The following is a 15,451-nucleotide window of genomic DNA, read 5'->3' on the forward strand; positions in this document are numbered from 1 at the left end:
CCAACTTGTCCTGAGAACGCTGATACCCCATATGTTGGGGGGGACCACTGTTTGGAGAACTCGGAAGGGAAGGAGCACTGTTTTAGTTTTTCAAAGCAGAATTGGCTGGAATTGAGATCGGACGCCATGTTGCGTTTGGAGAGCCACTGATGTGCCTAAACAGTGGAAACCCCCAATTATAACTGAAACCCTAACCCCAGCCCTAACCCCAACCTTAACCCCAGCCCTAACCCCAACCTTAACCCCAGCCCTAACCCTAGCCCTAACCCCAGCCCTAACCCTAGCCCTAACCCCAACCCTAACCCTAGCCCTAACCCTAATGGGAAAATGGAAATACATACATTTTTTAAAATTTTATTATTTTTCCCTAACTAAGGGGGTGATGAAGGGGGGTTTGATTTACTTTTATAGCGGTTTTTTGGTGGATTTTTATGGTTGGCAGCCATCACACACTAAAAGACGCTTTTTATTACAAAAAATAGTTTTTGCATCACCACATTTTGAGAGATATAATTTATCCATATTTTGGCCCACAGAGTCATGTGAGATCTTGTTTTTTGCGGGACGAGTTGACGTTTTTATTGGTACCATTTTCGGGCACATGACATTTTTTGATCCCTTTTTATTCCGATTTTTGGGAGGCGGAATGAACAAAAAACAGCAATTCCTGAAATTCTTTTAGGGGGGCGTTTGTACCGTTCCACGTGTGGTAAAATTGATAAAGCAGCTTTATTCTTCAGGTCAGTATGATTACAGCGATACCTCATTTATGTAATTTTTTTATGTTTTGGCGCTTTTACACAATAAAAACTATTTTATATAAAAAAATAATTGTTTTTGCATCGCTTTATTCTGAGAGCTATAACTTTTATTTTTCTGTTGATGATGCTGTATGGCGGCTTTTTTTTTGCGGGACAAAATGACATTTTCAACGGTACCATGGTCATTTATATCCGTCTTTTTGATCGCGTGTTATTCCACTTTTTGTTCGCCTGTATGATAATAAAGCGCTGTTTTTTGCCTTTTTTTTTTTTGTTTGTTTTTTTGCGGTGTTCACTGAAGGGGTTAACTAGTGGGATAGTTTTATAGAGCGGGTCGTTACGGACGCGGCGATACCAAATATGTGTACTTTTATTGTTTGTTTTTTTTATTTACAAAAATAAATGGATTTACTGGGAAATGTTTTTTTTTTCTTTATTTGGGGATTTTTTTATTTTATTTTTTATACATTGTATTTTTTTTTTTTTCACTTTTTACCATTGTCCCAGGGTGGGACATCACTGTTTTAGATCAGATCGTTGATCTGACAGTGTGCATAGCACTCTGTCAGATCAACGATCTGACAGGCAACTTACAGAGGCTTGCTGGCGCCTGCTATTAGGAACTCTCAGCAGGCGCCGGCAAGCCAGGTCAGTAAATGACCCGGAAGGAGTCCCGCGGCCATCTTGGATCCGGGGACTCCTTCCGGATCACCGGAGCAGCGCGATCCACCTCTATGCCGCTGTCACTACTGACAGCGGCATCAGAGGGGTTAAATGCCCGCGATCGGCGCTAGCGCCGATCGTGGGCATTGCTGCGGGGTGTCAGCTGTCATATACAGCTGACACCTGCACCCGATCACCGCGGCGCTCAGCGCGAAACCGCGGTGATCGATCCGCCGTACTAGTACTGCGGCTGGCACAAATGCAGTGCCGGTAGCGCCGTACTAGTACGGCGAATGGCGCAAAGGGGTTAATACACTCCAGAATCACAGGAATCCATTTTTTGTTTCTAAATATGATATGTGCACTCATTATTTCACCACCGAAAAACACTCCCGGCTAACTCTTAGTTGTTTTATGTTTGAGTGTGTGTGTATAGGTTTGGACACTGACGAGCAAAAGGCAACAATTAGTGATGAGCGTACATGCTCGGATAACGTCTTATCCGAGTATCTGGGAGTGCTCATATATTATGTTCGAGTTCCCGGCAACTCTCTCATTTGTGGCTGTTAGACAGCCTGAACATATGTGGGAACTGCCTGTTTGTTAGGGAATCCCCACATGTGTTCAGGCTGTCTAACAGCCGCAAATCATGCAGGAACTTGAACATAATATATGAGCACTCCCAGATACTATGATAACACCCAAGCATGCTCGGATAAGACATTTGAACACGTTCGCTCATCACTAGTAATAATGTTTTGATCTTTTGAGTTTCATGCTCCATATTTCACCATCCACTTCTGCTTCGAATGTGAGACTACCATCATTTTATAGACAATCATCTTGGTTAACTAATTCATAAATATGACTTGCAACTATTTTGCAAATGATTAGTTATGCGGATTCTTGTCATGTCACTGCATTGTTAATGTTTTACTCCTAAAAATCTACATTTTAATTTTTTATTATTTTGTTAGTATTTTGTAAATCCACCTTTGGCTTTCTACACTGCCTGAATCCTTTTAAGCATGCTCACGGTCAGATTCAAGCATGTCTTGACCTGAAATCTGATGCCAGGCCTGTTCTACATGTTTCCAAAGTTGGTGCATACTGGTCAACTCACTTGGGTATGTATACAGTTTTTTCTTCATCTCTACCCACAAGTGTTCGATTGGGTTGAGGTCTGGGGACTATGAGCTCCAATCTTGCACCTCTACTTCATTGTCATTGAACCATTTTGCCACTCTCAATGTATGCTTAGGGTCAATGCCCTGCTGGAACACTACGTCGTCCTTTTCATTCCCAAGTGTATGAAGTAACTCATCTTGTAGGATACTCACACATAGCTCAGCATTCAGCAGACCACCATTGACCATGGTCAAGTATCTAACGCCTTTGGCTGTGAAACAACCTGATTATCATCAGGCTTCCTCCAGTGAACTTGACAGTTCATTCAATTTCTCTATCGTTAGGTCCATTTTCCCATGTTTCTTTCAGACCCATTTGCATTCATCAGAGCCTAGTCTATTGACTTCTGTCTCATCGCTCCAATTCACTCATTTATAATCTTCTACTGTCCACTTTTCGCACTTTTTTGCAAACTCGAGCCAACGCTTCTTATATTCCAGACTTGGGTAATATGCATCTCAGAGTGCTTGAATGGACATCTGTGATCTGTGGTTTGTCGCGCCAGAACTGATAGACCTTGTGATGAGCCGACTTGTTGACTCCAATATTTTGCCTGGATGTCCACCTATGGGCTTTTAAATGGATGGACGGACTTTATTTCATATTCTTCCAACTATCATGGCACTCACATGATGCAGTTTGGCAATTTTCTTAGCCAAGAGACTGCTATCAATGAGCTGGATGATGCAGTTTCTCTTTTCTTAGGAAAATTTCTTCTTGGCAGCTCCTCGATTTGAACCAGTGACCTTTCTCTTGGGAATCAACCTAAGAACATGCTTAGCTATTAGGGAATGTGAGAACAGGTTGCATTTTGTAGCATACAGGAAAAAAAGATTTTTCTCGTTACTCGAGATTTCTCGAGCATGCTCGGGGTCCTCCAAGTATTTTTTTAGTGCTTGGAGATTTAGTTTTTCTTGCCGCAGCTGAATGATTTACATCTGTTAGCCAGCATAAGTACATGTGGGGGTTGCCTGGTAGCTAGGGAATCCCCACATGTACTTATGATGGCTAACAGATGTAAATCATTCAGCTGCAGTAACAAAAACTAAATCTCCGAGCACTAAAAAATACTCGGAAGACCCCCGAGCATGCTTGAGAAATCTCAAGTAACGAGTATATTCGCTCATCACTAATTGTTACCCTTTTGTTTGTCAGTGTATATTTTAGTTACACACACCGTTCCCACAAATCATAGTCCAATCATGCACTAGTCCGTGGGTCTCCTGGCTTATTGTGTAAACATTGCAGATTTTTCTTATCGCTTGTAAATTGACATGTGGTACAGATTTTAAAATAGCAGTTGTGTTAGGGAACTCTCTTTATGCATTAAAAATACATTTACACCATGACATTGGCTTCAGAAGCTTGGGGCATGGCAAATATTTTGTGTCCCCTAAGATCACATTTGGACAAATTGGAGCAAGCATTCCATTCCATTCCAGTCTTGTCTACCATCAACAGTCTGTATGATCCCCTGGGTTTTGCAGCTCCTGTTACTATACAAGGCAAAGCCCTACTAAGAGACTTGACTAGGGAAACATCTGACTTGGATGCACCTCTGCCACCTGATAAGAGAATCCAGTGGGAAAAATGGAAGAACTCGTTAGCAGCCCTCTCCAACCTGAATGTACCAAGACCATACACCCCTGTGCCATCTACAGAAATACAAAGCCAAGGATTGTACGTATTTGCAGATGCTTCTGTCAAAGCAATTGCCACTGTTGCCTATCTCAAAACTGTAGACTCCAAATGTCAGAGCCACATTGGGTTCGTTATGGGGAAGGCCAAACTCGCACCACAACCAGAGCACACTATACCCAGGTTAGAGAGCTTTGGTGCCGCTGTCTTAGCCGTCGAGTTAGCAGAGTTCATCACATCCTAAATGGATATCGACCTGACACAGGCCAAGTTCTACTTGCAAAGTAGTCCTGGGATATATCCACAACGAAACCAGGCGATTCTATGTTTATGTCAATAACAGAGTGCTAAGAACTAGGAGATCAGTTCATCCCAAACAGTGGCATTACATTCACACGGACCAGAATCCTGCAGATCACGCCACTAGAGCAGTTGACGCAAGTCGACTAGAAAGCACAACATGGCTCTCAGGACCAAAACTATTGTACATTGAGGAACGTTTTCCAGACACCTTTGAATTAGAAATCCACCCTCTCCATAGGAGACTAGAAGCTTCCATAACTCGATCGGCTCTGCTACATAGAGGTGATGTTCAGATTGCCTCCATATAGCAGATTTACTGACTTGCTATGAGTGCCGACCACTGGGTGGCGCTCACAGCAAACCAGTACTGACAACCATAGAGATCTCCAGGAGACCTCAGGTTGTCATGCCAACACACCGATGACCTGCGCTCACGTGATGCGGGTCACTGGTGTGCGTATTTCCGGCCCAATGGCCAGAAGCGTGATTTAAATGCCGCTGTCAGAGTTTGACTGCGGCATTTAACTGATTAATAGCCACGGGTGGATCGCAATTCCAGCCATGGGTGGATCGAGATTCCACCAGCAGCTATTGTGGGCACATGTCAGCTGTTCAAAACAGCTGACATGTCCCCGGAAAGATGTGGGCTCACAACCGGAGCCCACATCAAACGGAAGGACACCGACATTGGTGTACTACTACGCCCGATGTCGGTAAGGGGATAATACCCAGAAACTTATAAAGAATCTGCAGTCATCATTGGCCACAATCTCCTCCCCCTCATGTCCTGACTCTGCTCTGAAACATTACAATGAAAAACTGCAAAGTGCCTTGGATGAAGCTGCACTTCCTACACATAGAACAACTTGACACAGATGGCGGCCACCGTGTCATACGATGCAAACACGTTTTCTCCAGCACTTCTCAGGTGCGCCGAACGTCTATGGAGAAAATACAATCTGGCTGAAGATTTCATCTATTATAAGCTTATGCTTAAAACATACAACTCTGTCCTTCACCTCTCCAAACAAGCTTACTTCAACATCTTGCCGGGAGTACTGCATCCGTCTACTAATCGGTCTCCCTCTTACTAAACTCTTTCCTCTCCAATCCGTCCTGAAAGCAGCAGCCGGGATCATATTCCTCTCCAACTGCTACACAGATACCTAAATCCTATGCCAGCCATTGCAATGGTTGTCCATCCCCGACAGAGTCCAATATAAACTTATCACTCTTTCCCACAAAGCTCTCCACAGTTCTGCACCACCCTACATTTCATGAAAAAAATACGTAGAAAGAGTCAGCTCACCCATGTCAGAGGTCCAACATACAGAAACCGTCAGTGCCACAGGGAAACATGAGATATGGGAAAAAGGATTGGAATGAGAGAAAATATATACACTGCTCAACGCCTCCCTACAATGCCTGGGCATGCTCCTGATGAGGCTGCGGAGTATCTCCAAAAAAACCTACCACGTGCCTGTATGACCTCCCTACAACTCCTGGGCATGTTCCTGATGAGGCAGTGGATAGTCTCCTGAGGGTTCTCCTCCCAGACCTGGACTAAAGCATCCCCCAACTCCTGGACAGTCTGTGGTGCAATGTGACATTGGTGGATGGTGCGAGATATGATGCCCCAGATGTGTCCAATCGGATTCAGGTCTGGGGAACGGGCAGGCCAGTCCATACCTTCAATGCCTTCATCTTGCAGGAACTGCTGACACTCCAGCCATATGAGGTCTGGCATTGTCCTGCATTAGGAGGAACCCAGGGCCAACCGCACCAGCATATGGTCTCACAAGGAGTCTGAGGATCTCATCTCGGTACCTAATGGCAGTCAAGCTACCTCTGGCGAGCACATGGAGGGCTGTGTGGCCCTCCAAAGAAATGCCACCCCACACCATTACCGATCCACTGGTAGACCGGTCATGCTGAAGAATGTTGCAGGCAGCAGATCTCTCTCCACGGGGTCTCCAGACTCTGTCACATCTGTCACATGTGCTCAGTGTGAACCTGCTTTCATCTGTGAAGAGCACAGGGCACCAGTGGCGAATTTGCCAATCCTGGTGTTCTGTGGCAAATGCCAAGAATCCTGCACGGTGTTGGGCTGTGAGCACAACCCCCATCTGTGGACATCGGGCATTCAGACCATCCTGATAGAGTTGGTTTCTAACTGTTTATGCAGACACATGCACATTTGTGGCTTGCTGCAGGTAATTTTCCAGGGCTCTGGCAGTGCTCCTCCTTGCACAAAGGCTGAGTTAGCAGTCCAACTGCTGGGTTGTTGCCCTCCTACGGCCACCTCCACGTCTCCTGGTGTACCGGCCTGTCTCCTGGTAGTGCCTCCAGCCTCTGGACACTACGCTGACAGACACAGCAAACTTTCTTGCCACAGCTCGCATTGATGTGCCATCCTGGATGAGCTGCACTACCTGAGTCACTTGTGTGGGTTATAGAGTTCGTCTCATGCTACCACGTGTGAAAGCACAACCAACATTCAAAAGTGACCAAAACATCAGCCAGATAGCATTGGTACTGAGATGTGGTATGTGGTCCCCACCTGCAGAATCACTCCTTTATTGAGTATGTCTTGATAATTGCCAATAATGTCTGTTGTTTGCACACCAGCATGTGAAATTGATTGTCCTAAGTGGACAGTTTGATTTCACAGAAGTTTGATTTACTTGGAGTTATATTCTGTTGTTTAAGTGTTCCCTTTATTTTTTTGAGCAGTGTAGTATCCCAGTATGACATGTAAATGTTTGCACTGCATGGGGGAAAGACCCGCCACCATTAAAGCTCCCCGCTTCTGTAAATAAAAATAGTTAAAAAATATTCCTTTCTAATCCCATTAGATTTTCAGAGAAAAAAAAAGCCCCTACATTGGTAAATATACTATCTCCAAGCTTATATGTATAGTAGAAAAACGGAACAGCACAACAGTTTTACTAATCTTCGGGTGCAAGGCCCCAAGCAACCAGTCCAACGATTGCACCAAGTTCATACAAATTCAAAAAAAAAAAAGAGGCAGCACTCCATTTCTTCAGTGAAAATGTGGAAGATTTAATCAACCCACTTGTCTGGGTGACGTTTCGGCTCCATTTGAGCCCTTCTCAAGCTTTTTTTTTTTAATTCGTACGAGATTATATGTAAATATAAACCTTCATCCAAAAAACACTTGGCTACACACAAAAGGCTTCTAAAGATGTGAACTAGAGATGGGCGGACACCTGTATGGTCGGGTCCGGTGGGTTCAGCTGAACAGTTACAAAAAGTTCGGGTTCAGATGCCAGAACAGTACACGGACCCCTTTCATGTGCATGACAGCGTGGCAAACACCGCTTCTAATCGGCGGTGAAATCATCCCCACCAGCCAGAGCCGCCGTTCCCACGCTGTCAAAAGACAGCGTGAATGCTCAGCTGTGATCAGAGATATAATGCATGACAAATACCCGGTGTACGGGCAGCTGAACCCGAACAGTAACACGGACTTACTGGTGAAGTCTGTGTTCAGTGTCCGTGCCCGAACAGTAGGTGTTCGGTACGGACACCGAACGTTACTGTTCGGGTTTGCCCGTCTTTAATGTGGAAATAGTATCTGCCCATGTTGCAGACATACCGAAAATACGACAAATTTTTTGTTATCTGTTACCAAAAAAACAGACTGCTTGAATAATTTCATAAACTGTAATATATAGTACTAGCTATTGAACCCGTTCTACGCCCGGGTGGTGAGCATTTATATTGGTATATGGTATCCTTCCTGGTATGTGCTGCTTCCATCCTGCACCCTAATCTTGTCATGTGCTGCTACCATCTTGCACACCCCATAGGCAGACCCAGTAGTATAAGACAGCACCCCATAGGCAGACCCTGTAGTATAAGACAGCACCCCATAGGCAGACCCTATAGTATAAGGCAGCACCCCATGGGCAGACCCTGTAGTATAAGGCAGCACCCCATAGGCAGACCCTGTAGTATAAGGCAGCACCCCATAAGCAGACCCTGTAGTATAAGGCAGCACCCCATAGGCAGACTGTAGTATAAGGCAGCACCCCCCAGAGGCAGACTCTGTAGTATAAGGCAGTACCACCCAGAGGCAGACTCTGTAGAATAAACCCCCCACAGGCAGACTCTGTAGTATAAGGCAGCACCCCCCACAGGCAACCTCTGTAGTATAAGGCAGCACCCCCCCAGGCAGACACTGTAGTATAAGGCAGCACCCCCCACAGGCAGACACTGTAGTATAAGGCAGCACCCCATAGGCAGACCCTGTAGTATAAGGCAACACCCCCCAGACAGACTCTGTAGTATAAGGCAGCACCCCCCCACAGGCAGACTCTGTAGTATAAGGCAACACCCCATAGGCAGACTCTGTAGTATAAGACAGCACCCCATAGGCAGACACTGTAGTATAAGGCAGCACCCCATAGGCAGACTGTAGTATAAGGCAGCACCCCCCAGAGGCAGACTGTAGTATAAGGCAGTACCCCCCACAGGCAACCTCTGTAGTATAAGGCAGCACCCCCCCAGAGGCAGACTCTGTAGAATAAACCCCCCACAGGCAGACTCTGTAGTATAAGGCAGCACCCCCCACAGGCAACCTCTGTAGTATAAGGCAGCACCCCCCCAGGCAGACACTGTAGTATAAGGCAGCACCCCCCACAGGCAGACACTGTAGTATAAGACAGCACTCCATAGGCAGACACTGTAGTATAAGGCAGCATCCCATGGGCAGACACTGTAGTATAAGGCAGCATCCCATAGGCAGACCCTGTAGTATAAGACAGCACCCCACAGGCAGACTCTGTAGTATAAGGCAGCACCCCCTCCACAGGCAGACTCTGTAGTATAAGGCAGCACCCCCAAAGGCAGACTCTGTAATATAAGGCAGCACCCCCCCACAGGCAGACCCTGTAGTATAAGACAACACCCCATAGGCAGACCCTGTAGTATAAGACAGCACCCCATAGGCAGACCCTGTAGTATAAGGCTGCACCCCATAGGCAGACTCTAGTATAAGGCAGCACCCCCACACAGGCAGACTCTGTAGTATAAGGCAGCACACCCCCCAACACAGGCAGACTCTGTAGTATAAGGCAGCCCCATAAAGAAAAACAATAATACCTCTCTTCTTCCTGGTTCCTGCGCTGCTCCCGCTCACCTCTGGACCACGGGCGCCGGGCAGTGACGTCATCGCGCCCCCTGTCAGTGTCGGCATCAGTGACTTCAGACGCTGACAGGGGGATGACTTCTCAAGATGGCCCCCTCTGCCCCCCCGGTAGCTACGCTACTGCGCATACCGCGATCTCCTGGGCCACAATCCTCATCCCCCGCAGCGTAACTCTGTGGGGTCCAGACTGCGCAGGCACGTCGCGCTTGCAGTCTATAAAGGCTTCGGACAGAGTGATGTTCCCACCATTATATTATAGATATCTCACCACATGTAAAATCTGTGACATACAGTATTACAGTATGTCAGTTGTACAGCTAACTCATTGAAAATGTGCATCAGAAGGCATTTATCTGATGCTGCAAATAAATTAACTACTTAACATTTCTCCATAGAGCACAATGGAGACACTTCTTGCATGATTATAGGGATAGAACAGATTAAAAACCACTAAAGAGGAGGTGATTACCGAAGAAAACTATTAAATTGTGAATACTGGTGGATCTACGAGTTAAATACAAGGTCCCCTTTTCGAATGAATATAAAATATATAATCTGTTTTATCATTACGAATTATTTCTATATGAATTGCTTACTTGCTCTTATAATAATCTCTATGCATTTTAAAATAATTTGAGTTGTTCTTAAATCATTTTCATTGGATAGGAGGATTTGTGGGTTATGATCCGCGCTGCCAGCTCATCCAAATCAGACACAATGTACAACTGAACAGTGGTTTATTGCCTGTAAATATTCCCCCTTCTCTAGTGGCATTAGTTTCCTTGTCTATTAGGACTTATTTTTAAATTGTAGTCTATTAGACATTCATTTTTAAAGAAGTTCTGAATGCTGTAATACCTTTATTTTTTCTCACCCTACATTTAATCCCTCATCTCTATCACCCTACCTATGCCCTCAATTCCACTAATGACCTAAGACTAAAGGTACCGTTACACTAAACGACTTACCAACGATCACGACCAGCCATACGACCTGGCCGTGATCGTTGGTAAGTCGTTGTGTGGTCACTGGGGAGCTGTCACACAGACAGCTCTCTCCAGCGACCAACGATCAGGGGAACGACTTCGGCATCGTTGAAACTGTCTTCAACGATGCCGAAGTCCCCCTGCAGCACCCGGGTAACCAGGGTAAACATCGGGTTACTAAGTGTAGGGCCGCGCTTAGTAACCCGATATTTACCCTGGTTACCATTGTAAAAGTAAAAAAAAAAAAAAAAACACTACATACTCACATTCTGATGTCTGTCACGTCCCCCGCCGGCGTCAACAGGGTTAAAACTGCTTTCGGCAAGAGCGCTGTTAATGCACGCGCTGCTGCCGAGAGCTTCCCTGCGCTGAATGTGTCAGCGCCGGCAGTAACAGCAGTGACAGACAGCTGTGTCTACTCTGTTCTGACTTTATAGTCTGTACAAGTCCCCTCTGTAATGTAAAATGCTGCAATATATGTTAGGCTACGTTAGCATTTGACTTGTTGGGCGCAGCGTCGTCGACGCATACCGACGCATGTGTCATGCGCCCCTATCTTTAACATGGGGGCGCCGTTGTACTGCGTTTTACGACGCATGCGTCATATAGACGCACAAGAGGATGCCGAAAGTCCCAATCTGTAGGATCTTATGACAACGCATGCGTCGCAAAACGCTGCGTTGTTGGTTGCGTCGCCGACGCTGCGCCCAACAACGCAAATGTGAACGTAGCCTTAGTGGTATAGAAATAAAAATTATTATTAAAAACGTCCCTCAGGTAAAATGATTTTCAAATCGTTTGCCCAGGACCTTTTTTTAGTTACTATGAGACTAAGTAACAACTAACAGCCAGGTAAATGCTAACTACGTGCCTGTTCAGTCCAGTGTCGGCTGAGAGCGGTCACAGACTGCTCCTGCTGGCCATTCCTGGTGAAGGAGAGGGGGACTAATTCAGTGAAGTCGTCTAAGTGGTTTGTCTTCTTGATTACTGTTGCGAGTGCAGAGAACACAACACTTCTGATAAGTTTGTCATCTGGTTGCTGCGTTCTGTAAATTCAGTGACCAAGACAGAGCTCTTAGACAAAGCTGTCAACATGGATGCTGCCTATGTACACAGCAGGAACTGTTCAGCTCTGGACTGGCAGCAGCCATCGATAAGCCAAACACTTTCTGACTTAGCTCCCCTCATCATAAGAAGGATGCAGAAGGTGCAGTGACTTCAGATGCTCTCCACGCCTAACAGCTTTCAGCCACCTAGATGAGATTCGGCAGGCGGATGCATGGAGGGATCCACTGCAAGGCTGAGGAGGTCATTTCCAAGGGAGAGGGAACAGTGCATGTTTGGCCTCTAGAAGAAGGGTAAAATGGACAGATATAGATGCCAATAGTGTTAAAACTAGGGGCACCATTCCAACCATCAAAGGTACATTGCTGTTTAATGGGACATCATTTTAGTAAGTTTAATTTGCAAAATTATTTATTTACATGATGTCTGCAGCATTACTTAACTTATATAATATATGGTGACAACTCCTTTAAGAGGATTAAGATGACTTAACACTGCTGGAGCCACTGAATAATGTCAAATTACACTTTGCCGTAATATCTCACTACTGTGTTACTGGGTTAGGCTACTTTCACACTAGCGTTTTTTTCAATACGTCGCAATGTGTCGTTTTGGCAAAAAAAGGCATCCTGCAAAAGTGCTTGCAGGATGCGTTTTTTTCCCATTGACTAACATTAGCGACGCATTTGCGACGCATTGACACACGTCGCAACCGTCGTGAGACGGTTGCGCCGTGTTGTGGCGGTCCGCCTGGAGCAAAGAACGTTACATGTAACGTTTTTTGCTGCCGACGGTCTGCTTTTTCCGACCGCGCATGCGCGGCCGGAACTCCGCCCCCACCTCCCCGCACCTCACAATGGGGCAGCGGATGAGCTGGAAAAAAGCATCCGCTGCCCCCGTTGTGCGGCGCAGAGAACGCTAGCGTCAGTAACCTCGGCCCGTCGCAGTGCGACGGGCCGAGCCCGACGCTAGTGTGAAAGTAGCCTTCAGGTAATCTTTGCAAGATCTGTAAGTATGTAACAGATATGAACATATTAGCAACATTTAAGATGATGTGTAAAATGATGATTACTAAAGTCGTAATAATCAGCTTAAACTGTTCTGGCATAATTACTGTATAACCATTACAAATGGTACAATTACTTACTGATCCAAAGTCTTGTAATAAATATCTAAGTCCTTGTTGGCCAGCTCTGTAGTCCTCATAACAATCATCATCTCTCTATGCTTTTCTTCAGCGTCTTTGTACTGAGGTTCACGCAGTTCCTTCTTAAAGCGTATTATTTCATCCTCGTATCCCTTCTGCCGACCAAGGGCCAGACTGTGACTTGTTTTCAATGTTTCAATTTTTCCTTCCAACTCCTCATACTCACTAAAACGAAAATTAAAAGGGTTTTCTACCATGATTCTATCACTTAGTTTCAAATGGTGAACTATAAAATAAACTACAACCTTTCTTCAGAAAACATGGAGTGAAAAGTAATGACTAGAACGATAGGTGGTCAAAGACTACCGCATGAGAGATAGCTTCTGAAGTCTGAAAAACGTACATAGAATACACCTTCTTAAGCTTAATGGCGTACAATAACGCAACAGGATGTAACAGTATACCTATATTCTAGTGCTTTATTTACCACAACCCACAGTGAAGTCCTGAGACAGTGCCATCCACAGTGTGTGGCAGTATGCACTAAAATACACATTGCTTCTTTGCTGAAAAATGCTGTTATGTAGATATGCCAGCAACATACAGTATAACAGGAATGCTCACAGTGATTCAGCCAAAAGAGCAACTTATTCGGTGAAATTGGGAAATTCTATACAATATAAACAGGCGGTAATTACATGGAGATGATGGTGTTTGAAGCCGATAGAGCTTTACCACAAGCAGATGCAAAGTTTCGGTTAGACACCCCATTTCCATCAATACAGCAAAAACTCAGCTGCAATGATCAAGATAGGACATCAGTTAAATCCTGTGAGGGCCTGTTTGGTCTGCCAGCAGCTCTTAGGCTACTTTCACACTAGCGTTAACTGCAATACGTCGCAAAAGTGCTTGCAGGATGCGTTTTTTCTGCATTGACTAACATTAGCGACGCATTTGCGACGCATTGACACACGTCGCAACCGTCGTGCGACGGTTGCACCGTGTTGTGGCGGACCGTCGGGAGCAAAAAACGTTACATGTAACGTTTTTTGCTCCCGACGGTCCGCTTTTTCCGACCGCGCATGCGCGGCCGGAACTCCGCCCCCACCTCCCCGCACCTCACAATGGGGCAGCGGATGCGCTGGTAAAATGCATCCGCTGCCCCCGTTGTGCGGCGCAGAGAACGCTAGCGTCGGTGACCTCGGCCCGACGCACCGCGACGAGCCGGGCCCGACGCTAGTGTGAAAGTAGCCTTAGAGCACCCAATAACATATTTAGACAGCACAAGCGTTTGTGTTTTTTGGTTTTGAAAGTTAAATCCTGACTGTTTTACCCCTCATATTCCACAGTTAATAGTATCCACGGCATTTAAGTGGTTGGACAGATGGCTCGTTCTTTCACCTCCTCAGACTCACACAATATGTTCATGAGGTGCTGATGTACCTGAAAGGGTATTTGCACACATTGCAGATTTGCCTGCAGAATTTTCTGCACAGAATCTGCACGTCTTGCCAGAAAACGCATGTAAAAATCTGCACGGATTTGATGCGTTTTTTATGCGGATATTCATGCGGTTTTTTTTAATGCGGATTTGTATGCGTTTTTTTAACCTAAATAAAGATCTATTATTTAACACAAAAAAGAATTGTGATGCAATTTCTTTGTCCAACCTCTTATTTTTCATTACATTGAAGAATAATGTTTACACACACACAGATAGATAATAGATAGATTAATAGGGGATAGATAATAGATAATACCAAGGCCGATGTTTAGTAATGAACCCAATAAAATGGTACATAAATAGTTAAATACACAAAACCTGCAAGCAATATCTTCAATTTAAAAAAAAAAAGAAAAAATGGCGTGGCCACCCGCGCAATTTTCTGCGCCAGAGAGGGAAAGCCGACGGCTGGGGGACGATGTTTCTGAGGTTACCTGAGTTCAGGTTCACTTTACGGCAATACTGTGTAGGAATTTTCTCACAGAGAACTGCCGATGCGAGAATGAACTCGGGTGACCTCTCTCCAGGCAGTAGCGGACGGATACATAGCGGAGGATTACCTCCAGCCTGTCATTTCTTTTCGGAGGCCCTGTAGAGCATTGACATCGCCTGATGTCACTGTTCTACATGGGAGATCGTCGTGGGACACTCTTTATTAACTGGACTATGGCGGAAAGGTAAGTATAGGTTGGTTTATTATGTTATTTTTTTTCAGGTGATCGAGGGCTTCTGGGACTAGGTGATTGGCGAGAATTTACTGTATGTTTATATGTGTTTTTTTTTTTGTTTTACACTTGAACACAGTAGCCGGATGATGTTACTAGTGCTGTCCCATCATCCGGCTAACTGTCACTATACTAAGCATAGCTGGATGGGACTAGTAGTCCCATCAGACGATGCCTGCCTACACACACACAGCCGCGCACACAAACATAGAGCCTTGCACACACACACATACAGATACACCTGCACACAGCCCCGCACATCTTCTCCACTCACACACAGTCTCCGCCCACACACACA

General features: G+C 45.4%; 1 protein-coding gene across 6 annotated transcripts in view; it reads right to left on the minus strand.

The window, feature by feature from the left end:
- RAD50 (RAD50 double strand break repair protein) overlaps positions 1-15,451 on the minus strand; it is a 277,285-nt gene that overhangs the window by 25,936 nt on the left and 235,898 nt on the right. For all 6 annotated transcript variants that reach the window (XM_077265952.1, XM_077265950.1, XM_077265955.1 and 3 more), the window contains one exon: positions 12,925-13,149. In XM_077265952.1, the coding sequence (XP_077122067.1) occupies positions 12,925-13,149 (225 nt within the window). The remainder of the gene's footprint in view (positions 1-12,924; positions 13,150-15,451) is intronic.

This window comes from Ranitomeya variabilis, chromosome 5 (assembly GCF_051348905.1).
Source record: "Ranitomeya variabilis isolate aRanVar5 chromosome 5, aRanVar5.hap1, whole genome shotgun sequence".
Classification (NCBI taxonomy): domain Eukaryota; kingdom Metazoa; phylum Chordata; class Amphibia; order Anura; family Dendrobatidae; genus Ranitomeya; species Ranitomeya variabilis.